The sequence below is a fragment of the Bacillus rossius genome, chromosome 11 (assembly GCF_032445375.1).
Source record: "Bacillus rossius redtenbacheri isolate Brsri chromosome 11, Brsri_v3, whole genome shotgun sequence".
NCBI classification, from domain to species: domain Eukaryota; kingdom Metazoa; phylum Arthropoda; class Insecta; order Phasmatodea; family Bacillidae; genus Bacillus; species Bacillus rossius.
The window spans coordinates 10,080,940-10,103,871 of record NC_086338.1 but is presented as its reverse complement, the minus strand read 5'-3'; the positions used below and the strand labels follow the sequence as shown (position 1 = coordinate 10,103,871).

Genomic DNA, 22,932 nt, shown 5'->3' with positions numbered 1-22,932 from the left:
GTATCCTTCTTACTTGTGTTCGCTTTGTCGTGCGCACGACGTGGCCGAATATTAAAGTGGCGCATTTCTGTGGCATTTAAACACAGGCATTAACTTTGTCACCACAGTCGGCTGGTACTTAGTTTATATCTTGGTGTGTGTATTTGCGGAACTTGTGAGCGCCTTCTTCCATCGACCGATCTCCTTTTATTTATATTCCTCTTTCCATTGTTTCTTAGCTCACTGCCAACCAAAATAAATCGAATATGAAAACAATCATTCATTCGCAGTGGAGCGTAGTAACGTTTTTTGAAAAAAATAAATATATTTTGAACATGTGAGTCAGTGCGGAAGCCCAGTGTGCCGTTCTTCGCGAGTGAGTTATGTAATATGTGTTGCCGTCCGAATATGTATTGATGGTTAGTGATGTCGGCCAAGGTCGCCGCTGTACGCCCCTCCTGTTTGCCTGGGCGTGGACTTAAGTATCGCAAATTGCGGTTTGACTGTAGCGTCTCTCAGCCTTAGTCTGCAGTTTGCCTTTTAATGGACATGTCCCCTCTCTTTCCAACGATCAATTTATGCCATTAGCGCTGTCCTTGTTTGGCGTGCCGTGTTGCCAGATATATACCATGGAGTACAACGGTTTTTTATCACAACTTTTTAATGTAATTAAATTTTTAAAAAAATATCTGACACATTGTACATATTTTGTAATGTAAAATTTGGAGTGAGAATTTTTCAAATACAATTTCCTGTTGTATTTCATCAAGAGCATCATCTGATAATATTCAAATTTTATTTCTATGCAGACATTACTGAAATACACCAACTTGGTTTTAACAGGTTTTGTAAAAAAAATTATGTCATTTAATATTAAATGCTTTTTCTCTGCATAGTGAAAATGTATTGGAATGCCTTGTTATTAATAGTGATAGACTGCTACAAATAGTTTCTCCTGTGAAATATAATTGCATGATTTAAAAACTAGTTATTTGACCCATCAAGCCTGGGCTAGCTCGGCATGGTTGGCAGACATGAACCGACCCGCGGGTTTTAGTTGGGTTTGTCAATGGAAAACCATAGTATTTGGTTTTATACAAAATCAATAAAAACAATTATAAAAAAATAACACGTGTTGTTATGTTTCACAAAGCACTCACTTAAAATTACATATGCAGACTAAAGTACAAAACACGGGCTGATTTCAGCTTATTATTGCTAACCCCTTAGAAATTCATGCAAGCGATATATAAATAATATTTCATCTACAAGAGCTAAGAGCGTTGACAACTAAACAGAAGTTCATCAATAAACTTAACATTAAGAAGTTTATTGTTTGAAAAAACCAATATCAGAAATTCCACCAAAATGCAGGCTTTTAGAAAAGAAAAAAAAAGTGAGCGAGTGTTCCAGTACTCAACAGAGATGTGCAACATGTAACCTCCAAACGAGCAAATTCTTGAGTTCTCATGTTGCTAATACGCTTATGATACGAAATTCGGACTAGAAATTTAACTTAGAATTCTGTAAAATAATTCCGAGCGTGATGAATATAAGGAAACACTACATTTCTGGACGCGAACCACACGTAGTGTCCGCACCCGCCGCTATAATTTGTTGCCGGAGCAGCCAAGTCGAATATCGAACCATTCCATCTCAGAGCGAACACTGAAGCTGTATAATGGAACGGCTCCGATAAAAGCAAAAAAGATTAGCAAAAATACCAAACCCCGGCTTTGGACCTGATTTTCGACAAATAATTATATTAAAGTGCTGACCATCTTGTGAAAATTCATTACGTAGTTAATATTGTAAAGTTTCCCTTTGGCTTTGTGAACATTGGTTCGGCGCCATTCACCACAGATGGCAGCACCTTGGTTGTTACACATAAAACCAGGCAATGTAAAAAAAAAAATGTGTGAGCATGAAGTCTACGCGTGACATAAGTGAAACTTCCTGCATATTAAGGGGGACGCACCACAACGCCGAAATACCACAACGCCGAAATACCACAACGCCGAAATACATTTACGCCGAAAAATGTCATTGCAGGACTGCCACAAAGGTTAGGTTAGGTTAGTTTAGTTTAGTTTAGTTTAGTTTAGTTTAGTTTAGGTTAGGCTAGCCTAGGTTAGGTTAGATTAGGTTAGGTTGTGGTACATTTTTCGGCGTTACTGTATTTCGGCGTTGTGGTGCACAGCAGTTTTCTAGCTGTCGGCATTGCGGTCAATTTGGCATTCGGCGTTATTGTACGTTCGGCGTTTGTGGTATTTCTGCGTTGTGGTAACGACCCCTTATTAAGTATAGAGATACATAAATAACATTTTCAATCACACTATTCACATAAACATGAATGATACTCTTAACCACACGAATAAATAAATTGTAGATACTTTAAATAAAATAAACGAAATGTGGTAACTTCATTCGTTAGCCATTAAGAAAACTGAGGAGTAGACAAACACAAGCAACGTTACGAGAATTCAGTAGTATTACTGCGGCGTCATTTTTACCTCTCCCCTGCTGTTTCCCTGCTGGCTGTTACAACTGACACACAGAATGCTAAGTTACTAATGTATCCCCCCTCGTTTTGCTTTCTTCCCATTCGACCGCTAGCGCATGCGTTGGGAGTGGCGTCGCCGCTGACGCACTCTCCTCTTCTACCGGTTCCCCCACCACGTACCTAGATATTCCCCGCATGCGATCGGGATTTTCGTAACGACCGAATACTGTATCCTCTCAGCAAAGAAGTTTTGGCTTAAAAAAAAAAAAAACTGTTTTACCCCCCCCCCCTCGAAAACCCCCAAAAACATGTATTTTAATTTTTTTTAAAATAAAGCTTGTGTGTCTGACAACGCTGTCGCTCTGCCCAACAAGCTGTCACGGCTGTACTCTTGTGCTACCCCGATGACCACCTAGTTACTGCTCGAGTCACCAGAGGTAGCGAGGTCGCCGCACCAAGGGACAGCTGCAGCTGGTCTGACGGCCGGTGCAGGTCACACCAGGTCACACCAGGTCACACCAGGTCACACCAGGTCACACCAGGTCACACCAGGCACACCAGGCACACCAGCGCGCACGCGGGGACACGCGGCACTGCGACAGAACGTCGCCGGCGCACGGCCTTCCAGGCCAGAGCTCGGGACAATCCCCCGCCAGTCGACGGCACACACGGCGCGACGGTGGCGACCCCAGACACACGGTCCGTGAATCACCTGTTCCGCGGTAATTAACAATCTGTACATCAAGCTCTGTCCCTGCCCGAAAACGCCCGAATATTCACCTTCGGCCAACCTCGGGTTTATTTATATATATTTATATTTCTCTGTTTATTTTAACGTAGCTATACTAACCTAACTAACCGTCCATAGTGTTTTAAAGTGTTTTAATGTAGCTATCCTAACCGACCACTTTTAATATTTGAATTCATTTTTCCTGCGCAAAGTAAAACAAATCCCGAGGTTGGCCGAAGGTGAATATTCGGGCGTGTTCGGGCAGGGACAGAGCTTGATGTACATCTTAGGCTTCTCAATCTGTACTCTGTAACCAAATACTGGGTAGGCTGTATTTTGGTCTACAGCCGCGAGGGGTTTGTTTCGCGAACTTACACACCGTTGAACGGGAATGTTGTGTGTGAAATAAATAATTAAATAATTTAACAAGATTGATGTTGCTTTATTTTTTGACGTGAATTCGACGAACGTTGTACTTGACGTTCGGGCGGTCAAGCCAGAAGAATAGGCGACACCAAAAACATGTACTTTGCAGAGGCTATAATTCAGAAACTAAGCTCTCACTGACTTCAGTTCGATGCTCCCCAATAACGCTTGTTACATCATCACTGCAAAATTTAACCGGGCGAGTCATACGTACCGACCACGAGCAAAGTCTATATTTACTTTGTAGCAAGGTTCAAACCATGCTAACTGCTATTATTTTTGTAGCAGCAAACCACGGTCTGATTACCATCTTTGCCTTGCTAGGTGGATCTTTAGGTTTCACCAGTTTATTAGAAATGAACAAAAACAAGGTGCGATTCCGTCTGAAATATAATTACTCCATACTGAGGAAACTTATAACAGATACAAGAAAATATTAACGTTTAATATTAATTACATTCTTAAACAGCTCTCAGGTATATTAAAAAAAAATTATTGGTCGGCCGTACATGGAATTATCAAAAGTTTCATTTACTAGAAATACATAAACCAATAAAAAAAAAAATACAAAAATGTTTAAACGATCCCAGGATGTATACTTAAAGTCCAGAAATTATATTTATCTAATTAACTGCATCTGACGACGTCATTTAAAGAAAGTTAAAAAGAGGGTCAAAAGATACAGAAGCACCGGAGATCGGGGCTTCGTTTCCCGGAGATCACGCGGGTACATGATGCCAGGGCGCTTGTGTCCTGTTGTGGAAGGGTGATGAAAGTGCCAATTCGGCGTCCGGCTCTCGGACCCTGTCTGGAACAGTCCGAATCAAAACTGATCAGAACTTGTACACAGACAGTATACGGGGCAGAAAACGCCCGGAAAAGTTAAGGGGAGGTTGAGGAAAGTCGCGGATCGTCACTCACCAGACAGGGGAGTTGGCTTCTGTTTACTGATGCGTCGCCCGCCAGGAACTGGATCCCGCGATTACGCGGCTGGGCGCGGTTGATTTCTTCATTTCAAAAAAAAATTTAAAGAAAAAAATAACTATTACACTTTGTACTACGCAGACGGATTAAACTACTTGAAAAAGATTATAGGGATAGCATCCCTTATTTAAGCGACTACATAGTCGGTTGCAGCCGGACGGAAGTCTTGCAGTGTCTCGTCGACTCGCCGACAATCAAACGGTCCGTCTGCAGTCGCGACGCGAAGTGTCCCGCGAAGAACCGTGTCTCGTAATTAAAAGTAAATCTTGAATCATTTTGGGGGGAAGGGGGCTGGGAGTCCGGACCGAAAGGTCCCGAAGTTCCCCGAGTGGGCATCATAAAAAAACTCTGACTGAAGTCTCGAAGTTGGTAGCACTGGCCGACTTTAGCGCTACCTGTTGAGAGGTGTCTGAAATAAAAAGAATCGACTCGCCCAAGGCGTCTGCTTAAACCAAGGGTTAAAGGGCGCAGTCTAGTGCTACACTCTGGCGGCCAAGATAATAAGTTACTGTTTCTGCCGCGAGATGTCGTGGGGTGGTCCAACTTGGCACACACATTTTTTATGCGAGGCGTCCTTGGAGACGGTCGCTGCCTGCTGGGGTCTATGACCAGTCATTGGCCTTAGGCGAATTCTTAGAACTGAGAGGGAAGAGGGGTGGAGTAAGGGGGGGGGGGGGGGGGAGAAAACGCAACGACGCTGGGAACAAGCATCCATTACGTGCTTCCAGGGGAGTGAACCTAATACGTATTCGTGACAGTAAAGGCTATGGTCAGCTCGTCTCTGAGAAATGGTAACAGCTCGTCCAGAGCTGCTGTAGGCGGTTTTAGTCATGAAGTGAAGTAACGTTACAGGCCTGGGACGTGCCTGTAAGCGAGGGAAATTTCAAGCGAGCTGCCAACAAAGTATTAGATCTGCAAAATATCAGATACGTCTATGGGAAAGGTGCTTCAGACTACTGGTACTAAGTTTAACTTAGGGGAGTACACCAGCCTAACAAAGTGTAAATCGCCCTTTAGTAACCAAATTATAGAGCAAATAAAATTTACAAAAATAATTTAAAATTATAATAAAATTAGAGAAAAAAAAACGTGTCGAAATTCCTAATTTCCGGCACAACTTCAACTCTGTAGCTGTCACAGTTCACGATTTTTAAGCGGTGTCGATTCCTCAGCCGAAGTGACACCCAACCCTGTTGAAAATTAATGTCAAAAATTAAAATGAGAACTGGTTTTAATTGAGTTTTAAAGGCTTTTGCTTATTTTGATATTAGTTAACTTTTGTCTCTTCATATTTTAGTTACTAACGGGCAACGTTACTTAAGTTGGTATTATAAGGATTTTTTGCCGAGGTAGGAAATACTTACTATATCTATATTGTTTTAGATTGTTTGAACAGTTTCAAATATTTTTTAATATAATTTAGTTTGTAAAATCATAGATAACTTAAAAGTAGTATATGAATGGGGCTCCGAGATCAGGCGCCAGGCGCTGGTGCTTGGTGCCGACCGCCATCTTGGATTGTGACGTCACGGCGGCCATCTTGGATTGTGACATCATGGCGGCCATCTTGGATAAGCGTAACGTGACACTTTTTCGTGCGTGCAGCCGGCGTAACGGGGCACAGCGTAACGGGACACCGCGTAACGGGACACATCGTAACGGGACAAGTAGATCACGGCGGCCATTTTGGATCCGTCATCTTGGATCCGCCATTTTGGATGACGTCATTGTGTTCTCGAAAATTCCGGTGATGTGTTTTCCGCCATATTGGATGGTGACGTCACCGTTGCAATTTTCGTTACGGTCGCCATCTTGAAATTTGGACGCCATCTTGAAAATCTTTATTTATTATCCGATTTTAATGAAAAAAATTCCAAAATTTATCAAAAAATTAACATATTTGAATTCTGTTTGATTATATCGATGTACGTCCTTGGTTCGATTCCCGACGAGAGTAAACAGTCGATCCTTCCTCCATGAAAGCTACCTAGACTGATCTATCACCACCAATACCAAGGTATATATCGTCAACTGGTATGACATCATGTCCGCCATCTTGTCTTCATCCACTGGAGACCACCATCTTGTTTTCATCTGCTAGATTGTGCCGATATCATGTAGTATAATTATCTGGTCACCACACCTTTGACCTTGAACTTTGACCTTGACCTTGAACTTTGACCTTGACCTTGAAATTTGACCCTGACCTTGAAATTTGACCCTGACCTTGAAATTTGACCCTGACCTTGAAATTTGACCTTGACCTTGATATTTGGCCTTGACCTTGAAATTTGACCTTGAAATTTGACCTTGACCTTGAAATTTTACCCTGGCTTTGAAATTTGACCCTGACCTTGAAATTTGACCTTGACCTTGAAATTTGACCTTGACCTTAAAATTTGACCTTGACCTTGAAATTTGACCTTAACCTTGAACTTTGACCTTGACCTTGAACTTTGACCTTGACCTTGAAATTTGACTTTGACCTTGAAATTTTATTTTGTCCTTGAAATTTGACTTTGTCCTAGTCGACCATCATGGATCCGACATTTTATGTTCAGTACATGCTACCAGGAACGACTACCTGCTGGAGTACACCATCTTGTGCGTGTACTCGTATTATAGAGTACATTTCCATCTGGTTAATTTTATTCTAACCCGCTACATTGCAGTAATCATTTATTACCGAGGTGCCCCCGCCATCCTGAAATTTGGGCGACATCTTGGAATAGTGTAATTATTTAGCTAGAAATGCGGAAAAAATTCCAATAGTCTCCGAAAAAAAAATCAATTAATTCACAAATTGAATCGATGGATCCCTGTCCACGGTTCGATTCTTGACCAGAGACAGTTGTAACTAATTATTAAATAAATGTTAGGTTCTGTTTTCCATTACCTTTCACGGAGTTTATTAATCATTCACTCTACGAAAATCAACTCAAGTCAATATACCGGACCAACGAATTAAATCAGTGCCGATTAGCCTATTATGAAAGTCTAATTTTTCAATAATCTGAATAACATAAAAGCCGTTCATGTACAAAGACACACATATAGATCAATTGCCTTCAGTCCATGAGACCGAGTCATGTCATTATCAGACGTATAGGCTAGTCATTTCAGGACCACATGACCTTCGTAATCCATCGTGACATTTTTATACATTCTAAAGGACCAAGTAACCTTGTAAAATATTTTAGTAACACCAAGAGGTGATAAACTAGTAAATATTCAATCACTACATTTTGTACTACGCGCAATCAACAAAAAAGGAAGCACCAACAACGAAAAGACAGCACCACCAACGAAAAGGCAGCACATTTGGAAGCACCGACAACGAAAAGGCAGCACATTTGGAAGTACCGACAACGAAAAGGCAGCACATTTGGAAGCACCGTCATCGAAAAGGCAGCACATTTGGAAGCACCGACAACGTAAAGGCAGCACATTTGGAAGCACCGACAACGAAAAGGCAGCACATTTGGAAGCACCGACAACGAAAAGGCAGCACATTTGGAAGCACCGACAACGAAAAGGCAGCACATTTGGAAGCACCGACAACAAAAAGGCAGCACATTTGGAAGCACCGACAACGAAAAGGCAGCACATTTGGAAGCACCGACTACGAAAAGGCAGCACATTTGGAAGCACCGACAACGAAAAGGCAGCACATTTGGAAGCACCGTCATCGAAAAGGCAGCACATTTGGAAGCACCGACAACGAAAAGGCAGCACATTTGGAAGCACCGACAACGAAAAGGCAGCACATTTGGAAGCACCGACTACGAAAAGGCAGCACATTTGGAAGCACCATCATCGAAAAGGCAGCACATTTGGAAGCACCGACAACGAAAAGGCAGCACATTTGGAAGCACCGACAACGTAAAGGCAGCACATTTGGAAGCACCGACAACGAAAAGGCAGCACATTTGGAAGCACCGACAACGAAAAGGCAGCACATTTGGAAGCACCGTCAACGAAAAGGCAGCACATTTGGAAGCACCGACAACAAAAAGGCAGCACATTTGGAAGCACCGACAACGAAAAGGCAGCACCTTTGGAAGCACCGACAACGTAAAGGCAGCACATTTGGAAGCACCCACAACGTAAAGGCAGCACATTTGGAAGCACCGACAACGAAAAGGCAGCACATTTGGAAGCACCGACAACGAAAAGGCAGCACATTTGGAAGCACCGACAACGAAAAGGCAGCACATTTGGAAGCACCGACAACGAAAAGGCAGCACATTTGGAAGCACCGACAACGAAAAGGCAGCACATTTGGAAGCACCGACAACGAAAAGGCAGCACATTTGGAAGCACCGACTACGAAAAGGCAGCACATTTGGAAGCACCGACTACGAAAAGGCAGCACATTTGGAAGCACCGACTACGAAAAGGCAGCACATTTGGAAGCACCGACAACGAAAAGGCAGCACATTTGGAAGCACCGACTACGAATGGCAGCACATTTGGAAGCACCGACAACGAAAAGGCAGCACATTTGGAAGCACCGACAACGAAAAGGCAGCACATTTGGAAGCACCGACAACGAAAAGGCAGCACATTTGGAAGCACCGACAACGAAAAGGCAGCACATTTGGAAGCACCGACTACGAAAAGGCAGCACATTTGGAAGCACCGACAACGAAAAGGCAGCACATTTGGAAGCACCGACTACGAATGGCAGCACATTTGGAAGCACCGACAACGTAAAGGCAGCACATTTGGAAGCACCGACAACGAAAAGGCAGCACATTTGGAAGCACCGACAACGAAAAGGCAGCACATTTGGAAGCACCGACAACGAAAAGGCAGCACATTTGGAAGCACCGCCAACGAAAAGGCGGCACATTTGGAAGCACCGACAACGAAAAGGCAGCACATTTGGTAGCACCGACAACGAAAAGGCAGCACATTTGGAAGCACCGACAACGAAAAAGCAGCACATTTGGAAGCACCGACAACGAAAAGGCAGCACATTTGGAAGCACCGCCAACGAAAAGGCGGCACATTTTGGATGCATCATCGAATAAGGAAGCACATTTGGAAGCTCCATCAACTAAAAAAGGCAAAAAGGAAGCACAAGTTACGAGATCTAAGTCTTAGTAAGAAATCATAATACAAGAAATAAAAACATTACATTCTTATAATTTAAATTATTTATTTTATTGCTTTACATTATACAAATGCAAGTAAAACAAGTCAATATTGTATGCAGCCAGCATTCCTCAGTTCCTTGAGTATGAAGGATATTTCTTTGATGCACGAATAGTTTCCTGCACAAAGCGAACCATGTAGAAGTCTTAGCCGGTCAACCAATATGTTTGGATCTTTCCATGATGTGTAATCATTCTCTTCTACCACCATCTTCCTTGCACCTTTATAATAAATATTATGATCTCTGGTGTCTTCCGTTTTACCACCAACCTCAGGGTAACTTTTATGTTGGAGACGATGATCATCACAAGCTTGATCAGATTTATTTAATATATCACGTCGTTTCCATCGTTTCGGTCTCAGGACACCGCCACATTCTTCGATCTTGGCAGGTTTAGGTGCTTCATCATAAACTATGTCTTTGTCAACAGCCTCAGAGTCACTGTAACAATCACCGTAGAAGGAATCGTTTTCACCCAATTTACCGTAATAATTCGATGTTGATGATGTTGAAGTGTCTTCATCGTCTTCATGCTTCCTTTTTAGGAGTCCATCATTTTTACAAAATAGGAAAGATCTACTTGAATTCGGCTGGAATATATTCTCACTTTTAATGTTAAGGCTTCTTCCACTGTCTTCATTCTTCCGTAAATCATCAACCTTCTTCAATTTAAGTTCTTTGTCGAGATCGGAAGAGCCAAGAAAATTATTGTCGTAATGCAGATCACTCTTCCTTAGGCTAGTAGATTCATCGTTGTCCTCTAGCTTGTACGCAGACTTGGCGCTACAAGTTCTGCCATGTCTTTTTAGGCTCTCTCTCCGCGTAAACGACTTGCTACATCGAACACAACTTATCATATTGCGCAGTTGATTTTTAACACAGTCATTCTTCTCGTGTTGTCTTTTATTCTTTCTCAAGATAAACTCTTTACTGCAAAACTTACACCTATGTTTTTTCGATACAGCGTCAGATCTCAAATCGGAATTCATATTAGTTACTGAGACTAATGCCAGATACCAATTGAGTGTTTTAAATTAGATTCAATACTTAAATAGAAATTTTTTCATATTTCATCAGCGAGAATTAATATATCTCATGCAAAAGTACTTTATGCATGTAGTTCTGCTTTTCAACAACAGATGTCGCCACATGTTGCTTGCATGTAAATAATATTTAGTTATTTTATGCGGGATGCGGGATGCTCACTATCGATCGCAAAAGAAGGATGGCTTCGTTAGACTCCAAGGAAAAGGAAGTTCGTCTTGCATGTTGGTGCTCCACAGATGTCTCATGGCGTAATATTAATTTGACTGAGTAATGATATTTGTTAATTCCACCTGATAAAAATATTGCAAGTTTTGATTTAGTAGCAGAAATTATGGAATTAAATGTAACTCCAAATAAAATGACATGTCTCATTAGAACAAAAAAAATCCATGCAGAGAGCGGTTTCTCAGAATAGTCAGAAACACTTGAAGAAACCACAGGAATGATTGCAAGAACACGGGAAAAACCATCAAAATATTGTCAAGAATAATCAGGAGCACACTGAGGAAACCACCATAATATTAACAATAATAATCGGAAGCACACGGAGAAAACCATCATAATATTGACCAGATTAATCGGAAGCACACAGAGAAAACCACCACATGTTTTCTTTGATATCATAAAAATTAAAATAAATTAATAAAAAATTAAAAAAATTAAAAAATGCATAAATTTCTGGCTTGTACAAGAACTCTATCTTTGCTCAACAATGATAAGTTTACAAGCTAGCAGAAACTGTTTATGTATTTTTTAATTTTTTTTAATTTTTTATTAATTTATTTTTATTTTTATGATATCAAAGAAAACATGTGGTGGTTTTCTCTGTGTGCTTCCGATTAATCTGGTCAATATTATGATGGTTTTCTCCGTGTGCTTCCGATTATTATTGTTAATATTATGGTGGTTTCCTCAGTGTGCTCCTGATTATTCTTGACAATATTTTGATGGTTTTTCCCGTGTTCTTGCAATCATTCCTGTGGTTTCTTCAAGTGTTTCTGACTATTCTGAGAAACCGCTCTCTGCATGGATTTTTTTTTGTTCTAATGAGACATGTCATTTTATTTGGAGTTACATTTAATTCCATAATTTCTGCTACTAAATCAAAACTTGCAATATTTTTATCAGGTGGAATTAACAAATATCATTACTCAGTCAAATTAATATTACGCCATGAGACATCTGTGGAGCACCAACATGCAAGACGAACTTCCTTTTCCTTGGAGTCTAACGAAGCCATCCTTCTTTTGCGATCGATAGTGAGCATCCCGCATCCCGCATAAAATAACTAAATATTATTTACCTGCAAGCAACATGTGGCGACATCTGTTGTTGAAAAGCATAACTACATGCATAAAGTACTTTTGCATGAGATATATTAATTCTCGCTGATGAAATATGAAAAAATTTCTATTTAAGTATTGAATCTAATTTAAAACACTCAATTGGTATCTGGCATTAGTCTCAGTAACTAATATGAATTCCGATTTGAGATCTGACGCTGTATCGAAAGAACATAGGTGTAAGTTTTGCAGTAAAGAGTTTATCTTGAGAAAGAATAAAAGACAACACGAGAAGAATGACTGTGTTAAAAATCCACTGCGCAATATGATAAGTTGTGTTCGATGTAGCAAGTCGTTTACGCGGAGAGAGAGCCTAAAAAGACATGGCAGAACTTGTAGCGCCAAGTCTGCGTACAAGCTAGAGGACAACGATGAATCTACTAGCCTAAGGAAGAGTGATCTGCATTACGACAATAATTTTTTTGGCTCTTCCGATCTCGACAAAGAACTTAAATTGAAGAAGGTTGATGATTTACGGAAGAATGAAGACAGTGGAAGAATCCTTAACATGAAAAGTGAGAATATATTCCAGCCGAATTCAAGTAGATCTTTCCTACTTTGTAAAAATGATGGACTCCTAAAAAGGAAGCATGAAGACGATGAAGACACTTCAACATCATCAACATCGAATTATTACGGTAAATTGGGTGAAAACGATTCCTTCTACGGTGATTGTTACAGTGACTGAGGCTGTTGACAAAGACATAGACTATGATGAAGCACCTAAAGCTGCCAAGATCGAAGAATGTGGCGGTGTCCTGAGACCGAAACGATGGAAACGACGTGATATATTAAATAAATCTGATCAAGCTTGTGATGATCATCGTCTCCAACATGAAAGTTACCCTGAGGTTGGTGGTAAAACGGAAGACACCAGAGATCATAATATTTATTATAAAGGTGCAAGGAAGATGGTGGTAGAAGAGAATGATTACACATCATGGAAAGATCCAAACATATTGGTTGACCGGCTAAGACTTCTACATGGTTCGCTTTGTGCAGGAAACTATTCGTGCATCAAAGAAATATCCTTCATACTCAAGGAACTGAGGAATGCTGGCTACATACAATATTGACTTGTTTTACTTGCATTTGTATAATGTAAAGCAATAAAATAAATAATTTAAATTATAAGAATGTAATGTTTTTATTTCTTGTATTATGATTTCTTACTAAGACTTAGATCTCGTAACTTGTGCTTCCTTTTTGCCTTTTTTAGTTGATGGAGCTTCCAAATGTGCTTCCTTATTCGATGATGCATCCAAAATGTGCCGCCTTTTCATTGGCGGTGCTTCCAAATGTGCTGCCTTTTCGTTGTCGGTGCTTCCAAATGTACTGCTTTTTCGTTGTCGGTGCTTCCAAATGTGCTGCCTTTTCGTTGTCGGTGCTTCCAAATGTGCTGCCTTTTCGTTGTCGGTGCTTCCAAATGTGCCGCCTTTTCGTTGTCGGTGCTTCCAAATGTGCTGCCTTTTCGTTGTCGGTGCTTCCAAATGTGCTGCCTTTTCGTTGTCGGTGCTTCCAAATGTGCTGCCTTTTCGTTGTCGGTGCTTCCAAATGTGCTGCCTTTACGTTGTCGGTGCTTCCAAATGTGCTGCCATTCGTAGTCGGCGCTTCCAAAAGTGCTGCCTTTTCGTTGTCGGTGCTTCCAAATGTGCTGCCTTTTCGTAGTCGGTGCTTCCAAATGTGCTGCTTTTTCGTAGTCGGTGCTTCCAAATGTGCTGCCTTTTCGTTGTCGGTGCTTCCAAATGTGCTGCCTTTTCGTAGTCGGTGCTTCCAAATGTGCTGCATTTTCGTTGTCGGTGCTTCCAAATGTGCTGCCTTTTCGTTGTCGGTGCTTCCAAATGTGCTGCCTTTTCGTTGTCGGTGCTTCCAAATGTGCTGCCTTTTCGTTGTCGGTGCTTCCAAATGTGCTGCCTTTTCGTTGTCGGTGCTTCCAAATGTGCTGCCTCTTCGTTGTCGGTGCTTCCAAATGTGCTGCCTTTACGTTGTGGGTGCTTCCAAATGTGCTGCCTTTACGTTGTCGGTGCTTCCAAATGTGCTGCCTTTTCGTTGTCGGTGCTTCCAAATGTGCTGCCTTTTCGTTGTCGGTGCTTCCAAATGTGCTGCCTTTTCGTTGTCGGTGCTTCCAAATGTGCTGCCTTTTCGTTGTCGGTGCTTCCAAATGTGCCGCCTTTTCGATGATGGTGCTTCCAAATGTGCTGCCTTTTCGTAGTCGGTGCTTCCAAATGTGCTGCCTTTTCGTTGTCGGTGCTTCCAAATGTGCTGCCTTTTCGTTGTCGGTGCTTCCAAATGTGCTGCCTTTTCGATGACGGTGCTTCCAAATGTGCTGCCTTTTCGTTGTCGGTGCTTCCAAATGTGCTGCCTTTTCGTAGTCGGTGCTTCCAAATGTGCTGCCTTTTCGTTGTCGGTGCTTCCAAATGTGCTGCCTTTTTGTTGTCGGTGCTTCCAAATGTGCTGCCTTTTCGTTGTCGGTGCTTCCAAATGTGCTGCCTTTTCGTTGTCGGTGCTTCCAAATGTGCTGCCTTTTCGTTGTCGGTGCTTCCAAATGTGCTGCCTTTTCGTTGTCGGTGCTTCCAAATGTGCTGCCTTTTCGTTGTCGGTGCTTCCAAATGTGCTGCCTTTTCGTTGTCGGAGCTTCCAAAAGTGCTGCCTTTTCGTTGTCGGTGCTTCCAAATGTGCTGCCTTTTCGATGACGGTGCTTCCAAATGTGCTGCCTTTTCGTTGTCGGTGCTTCCAAATGTGCTGCCTTTTCGTTGTCGGTGCTTCCAAATGTGCTGCCTTTTCGTTGGTGGTGCTGTCTTTTCGTTGTTGGTGCTTCCTTTTTTGTTGATTGCGCGTAGTACAAAATGTAGTGATTGAATATTTACTAGTTTATCACCTCTTGGTGTTACTAAAATATTTTACAAGGTTACTTGGTCCTTTGGAATGTATAAAAATGTCACGATGGATTACGAAGGTCATGTGGTCCTGAAATGACTAGCCTATACGTCTGATAATGACATGACTCGGTCTCATGGACTGAAGGCAATTGATCTATATGTGTGTCTTTGTACATGAACGGCTTATATGTTATTCAGATTATTGAAAAATTAGACTTTCATAATAGGCTAATCGGCACTGATTTAATTCGTTGGTCCGGTATATTGACTTGAGTTGATTTTCGTAGAGTGAATGATTAATAAACTCCGTGAAAGGTAATGGAAAACAGAACCTAACATTTATTTAATAATTAGTTACAACTGTCTCTGGTCAAGAATCGAACCGTGGACAGGGATCCATCGATTCAATTTGTGAATGAATTGATTTTTTTTTCGGAGACTATTGGAATTTTTTCCGCATTTCTAGCTAAATAATTACACTATTCCAAGATGTCGCCCAAATTTCAGGATGGCGGGGGCACCTCGGTAATAAATGATTACTGCAATGTAGCGGGTTAGAATAAAATTAACCAGATGGAAATGTACTCTATAATACGAGTACACGCACAAGATGGTGTACTCCAGCAGGTAGTCGCTCCTGGTAGCATGTACTGAACATAAAATGTCGGATCCATGATGGTCGACTAGGACAAAGTCAAATTTCAAGGACAAAATAAAATTTCAAGGTCAAAGTCAAATTTCAAAGTCAAGGTCAAAGTTCAAGGTCAAGGTCAAAGTTCAAGGTTAAGGTCAAATTTCAAGGTCAAGGTCAAATTTTAAGGTCAAGGTCAAGGTCAAATTTCAAGGTCAAGGTCAAATTTCAAGGTCAGGGTCAAATTTCAAGGTCAGGGTCAAATTTCAAGGTCAAAGTTCAAGGTCAAGGTCAAAGTTCAAGGTCAAGGTCAAAGGCGTGGTGACCAGATAATTATACTACATGATATCGGCACAATCTAGCAGATGAAAACAAGATGGTGGTCTCCAGTGGATGAAGACAAGATGGCGGACATGATGTCATACCAGTTGACGATATATACCTTGGTATTGGTGGTGATAGATCAGTCTAGGTAGCTTTCATGGAGGAAGGATCGACTGTTTACTCTCGTCGGGAATCGAACCAAGGACGTACATCGATATAATCAAACAGAATTCAAATATGTTAATTTTTTGATAAATTTTGGAATTTTTTTCATTAAAATCGGATAATAAATAAAGATTTTCAAGATGGCGTCCAAATTTCAAGATGGCGACCGTAACGAAAATTGCAACGGTGACGTCACCATCCAATATGGCGGAAAACACATCACCGGAATTTTCGAGAACACAATGACGTCATCCAAAATGGCGGATCCAAGATGACGGATCCAAAATGGCCGCCGTGATCTACTTGTCCCGTTACGATGTGTCCCGTTACGCGGTGTCCCGTTACGCTGTGCCCCGTTACGCCGGCTGCACGCACGAAAAAGTGTCACGTTACGCTTATCCAAGATGGCCGCCGTGACGTCACAATCCAAGATGGCCGCCGTGACGTCAGAATCCAAGATGGCGGTCGGCACCAAGCACCAGCGCCTGGCGCCTGATCTCGGAGCCCCATTCATATACTACTCTTAAAACAAGTTTTTTAGTTAAGTAAATCTTACATATTCGTATGTACCTTTTTTTAGTAAATTTTTAATTTGTTTGCATACTAATTTTAATGGAATTATTTTTCAAGATTATTTGTGGCACCAAAATAGCTTGTTATATGTATATAACATTTATAGATTTATTTATTTTAAATGTTAGCGAGCTGATTGTAGACTCAAGTTTGCGCGACTATGTCTTGATATCTTTAATTTTTGCTGCTATGTTTATTAGCTTCCTTCCCAATTGTGTTTTTTTGATTGATAGTGAATTTCAATTGTGCCCATAGCAGTTTAACTTCGGCTTCATGCATCGTGCGTGTGTTTGGCAGCAGATGTCTTCCTTCTCGTGTGGAGGCAGGAGCGCCTTCCCGCCGCCAGGCCCGCCTCCCCGCCGCCAGGCCCGCCTCCCCGCCGCCAGGTCCCCCTCCCGGGTGGTCCGGGTTCCAACCCCGGCGGGCTGGTCGCAAGTGGAGGACGTGGCGGACGTTGCCGTTTCCTCCACCCGCCCATTCGGCCACGTAACAAACCCGAACTTGGATAGTTAGCTGTGGAAGCCATAGGTACTTCTTTAGGCGCGTTATGAACAAAAAAGTTTGACAGTGAATTTTTACCATGCGCGCGCACCATGCAACGAATACAAACAAACACAAATACGAATTATATAAGTACATACTTTTAAATCATATTCTTTAGTGATCGATATTGAATAATGGTCCATACCGTTGAAAAAATTTATATTTGTTGTGAATTTTAGTGATTGAAATTGTGTTTATAAACATTTTCGAGTGTATTTTCAGTTGTATTTCTATATGTTAGTTTAGGTTATACTTCTTTAGGCGTGTTATGAAAAAAAATATTAATATGGATTTATACTTTACTAACAGTATTTATAAGATCACTCCATTCATTTTATTATTTTATTTATGTTAGTTATTTGCATACAGTATTAAAGTTCTTTTTATTACGTCAAGTAAGTATAACTTTTAACGTGCGTACATAAGTACACGCACCAATTGTTACAATTTGGTCGCCTATCCTAAAGAAGAGAACTAAATAGATCACAGACTGGAAATTTTACATGTTGAAAGTTATTGCTGCTGGCTAACTCATGAAACAATCTGATTGCTTCATGTAACTATTATATAACTTTATTTGTCGAAATTCTCAAAATAACTTCTATAAAGTATGATGAAGTTACATGAATTTAATGAATATGATGACCTTTTAACTGCAACACATGCAGTTTTAATTTTAGGGTAGGCAACCAAAATGTTAAGAATAAGGCTCAAATACAGTTAAATGTTAGTATGTACAAGCCTTCTCAAAACTCAGCGTTCAGCCGAGAGCAGGTGATAGGCCAATTATACCAGTTCTAAAAATTAAAAAAAAATTCAATAACCGTCATAGTGTTCATGGAATAGGTTCTTTTTTTTTCAAGTTCTGCTTCAGAATTATTAGATACTGTGACTAATATTATTTTTGTCTCCTTAATAATAAATACCCATACTATTAATAACATTACAAATAAATTCAATTATGCTAAATTTTAGGATAAAAAATTAGTTCGAAGACTTTTGTGGTAAAAAATTGCAGCGTGTCAGGTTCGAATCCTGGGTACTCTAGTCGGCGCTCACGAGATGGTAAACATAATGTTAGCGCAGTGTATAGAATATGTGCCCTGTTATAGTACAAGGAAGAAGCAGATAAGTGTTTGAAACGGGAACGAAAAAAATTACTCTGAATAATAAGGTATAATATACTTAAGAAAATAACAAACCTGATTTCAAGGAACGATCATAGAAGCAGACAATTTTATTTTAACAAACATAAGTAAATAGATATAACTTAATTTGTAGAGTTAAAATAAATATATAAAACCCTAACAACCAGTGGCGTGCCCAGGATTTTGCTCTGGGGGGGGGGGGGGGGGGGTCAGGCAGAAGGCTAGGGCCTTTCCGGGGGGTCTGGGGGGTATGGAATATCTCCCAGCTAGGCAGGGGGTCCGGGGGTCCTCCCCCGGGAAAATTTTGAAAATTCAATATTGCTGATTAAGGCTATCTAAAAATACTGTTTAATTAAACATTTATGCTTGTCATTGAATTTATTTTAATATCATACTAAATATTTTTTTCTTAATTTTATGAATTTAATATTAAAATATTTTTAGCCCGGGGGGGGGGGGGGGTCCGGTCCCGCTCGTCCCTGCTAACAACCTTTTTAAGCGTAAATATTATCACATGCTCACAAAACTGAGACCTCGAATGGCATTACAATAAAAGTGCACAAGTTAACGTCACGCAAATCTCAACAGTGAACCATATTTAGACTGTGCATGTAGCAGAGGAATCTTGAAAATAATATTTAAAATAATAATAATAACACGTGGGTAAATCTTGAACACAAACAAACCTCAAAAGGATCAATATTAAAATACAAAGATAGGTAGTATATCCCGCAGCAGAAAGAGCTTAACATACACGCATATAAAAGTTCTTATCCAAAGTTCGTACGTACTGCTGAATACCAATGCATTTTTTTTCCACACAAATAAATAATACATTAATTATAAATACGCCAGGAAAAATATACGGACGCTGGCAGACAGTCGTCCCAGGGAAACAAGCGTGATCGCTACTTAAGTTACAAGGCAATGACTGGATGAGTCAAATTCATTCGGGACAGTCAAACAAGGACCATGAGGTACAAATTACTTGTGTACCACTCAAAACAAGCGAGTATAAATAAACTGCGATCCTGCATATACTATCATTACAATAACATTAAACAAATTAACCGGAAACAGAATAGTAAAAATGAACACAAAAGTAAAAGAAAAGTAGCAAACGCGACACAAGATGACGGGACATGGCACGCGTGATCAAACCGCGCGACAAACTGGCACGATACACATCACCACCAGAACGAGAATTTACAGTGGCTGATAAAATTCCAAAAATTAAAAAAAAATAGAAACGCACAGAGACACCACTGTCAATGAAGCTACAAACCAATACATTCACATTTTACCTTTCATGTTTCGTCGTTCGTTCGCGTTGCACATTTAATCAGAAAATATTTAAAGTAGGAATTATGAAGCTACATGTCTATCTGGCCAGGGAAATTGAAGTTAAAGTTAAAACTAACAAAGAATATATAAATTACTGGTCAATTCCTCTTTCATAATCATAAATTGAATTATTGAGGGCGAGCTCAATTATTTTCCTAACCTAACTAAAACTAAGTGTATTTGGGAGGGGTCCGGGTTAGGGGAGGGACCTATATGCGTATCAGGCCGAAGCCTATACGCCTAGTCATGCTGGGATTAGCCATGCAGGGAAAGGGTCGCATGCATCGTGTGCTAGGAGGTGATTGGCCAGCCATGGCAGCGATTGATTCCATGACTAACTCCCCTCACTCATAAATCTAGACTATAACTAGAGAGAGGTTGGGCCCAGGTGAAACCTCCATAGACACAGGGGAAACCCTGGGCACTGTCATGCGGGGTGCAATTTTGAATGCATTACGTGTAGGAATTTACAGGAGACAGAGGATGGTCTGGATGAAGTGTTGGACAGAGTAGAAAAGAGTCTACCATGCGGGGGTTGGGCACTTGGACTCGTGTATCCAGGACGGGAAGCCTTTTTTTCACAGACGAGAGAGCCAAACGCCCGATCGTGCATCTTCGGTTTTTTTTTTTTGTTCATTGTAACTCATGATAACTAATGGTCAATTTGGTTAGGATAGCTACATTAAAGATACTGTGAAATCATGTAAACGGTTTCCTAGCCCTGGATACCTACCTACATATTAAAAAGTTATTTGCTAAGCAACCATAAAATGATTTTACAGTATTTTTAATTTCGCTATACTTACCTAATACAACCAACCATCCACAATGTTTTAAAGTATTTATAATGTAGCTAACCTATCCTAATCGACCGTAAAATGTAATGCCACGCCGGTTTATACAATGAGATAGAACGGAAAAAATGGTGAGCGTGAACTTCGGGTGTGGCTCTCTCGTCTGTGAAATGAAGGCTTCTCATCCAGGACTGGATTTAGTGACCAGGGACGCAAGCGCCCCTGGCGGTGAGTGGCTGCACTGACCGCTCACTCCGCTGCCAGTCAGCACGAGGGCGAGCTCGGCCTGTACAAGACTATTTAAACACACAAAAACAAAGGCCTAGCGCGCATGCGCCGTGGGAAGGGTGATTGGTGGGGGGGGGGGGGGGGGTAAACGAACCATTAGACACTGGAGTGGGAGGGGAAGACACTGAAAGGGTTGGAGTGGGGAAACAGAGGGAGGGACGAAGATATCCGCTCCGCGCGGTGTTCGAATCGACGGCGGTTGAACCATTTCATAAATATCTAATCGCTAACTTTGACTTAGCTACTATAATAAAAAATTATTTGCCAACTTAGCTAGCTATTTGAAGATATGATTAATTAATGCAAATAACTTGCTAGGTTAGCAAAGTATACTTTTTTACAGTGTGAATAAGTCAAAGTTCCCCGATAAATTAATACCGCATAAATCTTGCAAAGATTTTTTTCCTCCCCAAAGTGTAGTATTTTTAAAGTTTCATTTTAATTAGTATTAATTAGTCACAGTATCTAAAAATTTGGCGCAGTGTGGATATTTGAAAACTTCTGAAAAATGCTTTTAACCTGTTAACTAAGACGCTTGATGAATATCAGTTTAATAGACAGAACCGTAATTAATTGGCCTACCAACTGTTCTCCGCCTGATGGCGGTGTCTTGAGACACCTGTATACATGTGATAAGCATACAGCAGGCTCACACTGGTGCATTGCAGCGGGCGTGCACTGAGGAGCGCGTGCTGGTTGCAGGAGTGGACCGCGACACGCAGCCCGCTGCGCCCTCCGGCGACCTGCTGCTGCTCAAGACACCGCTGACCGCGCGGCTCCCGGCCGCCGCGGCGCCCGCGTCCCGCCAGCTGCTGCTCGTCGAGCGGCCCACAGGTCAGTGCCCCACTGCCCCGGTGCCCCGGTGCCCCAGTGCCCCCATGACCCAGTGTCCCACTGTCCCCAGTGCCCCCGTGCCCCAGTGCCCCCGTGCCCCGGTGCCCCCAGTGCCCCGGTGCCCCCAGTGCCCCGGTGCCCCCAGTGCCCCCAGTGCCCCGGTGGCCCCAGTGCCCCGGTGGCCCCAGTGCCCCGGTGGCCCCAGTGCCCCGGTGGCCCCAGTGCCCCGGTGCCCCAGTGCCCCAGTGCCTCACTGTCCCAGTGCCCCAGTGCCCCACTGTCCCAGTGCCCCACTGTCCCAGTGCCCCAGTGCCCCACTGTCCCAGTGCCCCACTGTCCCAGTGCCCCAGTGCCCCACTGTCCCAGTGCCCCCAGTGTCCCAGTGCCCCAGTGCCCCGGTGCCCCACTGTCCCAGTGCCCCACTGTCCCAGTGCCCCAGTGCCCCACTGTCCCAGTGCCCCACTGTCCCAGTGCCCCAGTGCCCCACTGTCCCAGTGCCCCACTGTCCCACTGTCCCCAGTGCCCCTGTGCCCCAGTGCCCCCGTGCCCCAGTGCCCCGGTGCCCCCAGTGCCCCCGTGCCCCGGTGCCCCCAGTGCCCCCGTGCCCCGGTGCCCCCGGTGGCCCCAGTGCCCCGGTGCCCCACTGTCCCAGTGCCCCAGTGCCCCACTGTCCCAGTGCCCCAGTGCCCCACTGTCCCAGTGCCCCACTGTCCCAGTGCCCCGGTGCCCCACTGTCCAGTGCCCCCAGTGTCCCAGTGCCCCAGTGCCCTCAGTGCCCCGGTGGCCCCAGTGCCCCGGTGCCCCACTGCCCCAGTGCCCCACTGTCCCAGTGCCCCACTGTCCCAGTGCCCCACTGTCCCAGTGCCCCACTGTCCCAGTGCCCCCAGTGTCCTAGTGCCCCAGTGCCCCAGTGCCCCAGTGCCCCGGTGCCCCAGTGCCCCAGTGCCCCAGTGCCCCAGTGCTCCTGTGTTCCCGACGTGCCCTAGTGTCCCATTGCTCCAGTGTCCCAGTGCCCCAGTGCTGCATGGCTCAAGTGCCTCAGTGTGCCAGGGCCGGGTACCTGCCCAACCCCCGAGGCGCCACTGCCCAGCCCTAAAGTGACTCCTCAGCCATGGATCCACCCCTGCCCAGCCCTAGAGAGTCACTGCTGAGCCCTGAAGCATCCCTCGCTCAGCCCTGGAAACGCCTGTTACCGGCCGCGGAGAGGCGCAGCGTGTAGCTGGCACGGGCGACGAC

The 22,932-nt window shown here is 42.9% G+C and overlaps 1 protein-coding gene across 4 annotated transcripts in view; it reads left to right on the top strand.

The window, feature by feature from the left end:
* The window catches only part of LOC134536631 (calmodulin-binding transcription activator 2), a 417,559-nt gene that overhangs the window by 144,870 nt on the left and 249,757 nt on the right, over nucleotides 1–22,932 (top strand). For all 4 annotated transcript variants that reach the window (XM_063376428.1, XM_063376429.1, XM_063376427.1 and 1 more), the window contains exon 3: nucleotides 21,565–21,696. In XM_063376428.1, the coding sequence (XP_063232498.1) occupies nucleotides 21,565–21,696 (132 nt within the window). The remainder of the gene's footprint in view (nucleotides 1–21,564; nucleotides 21,697–22,932) is intronic.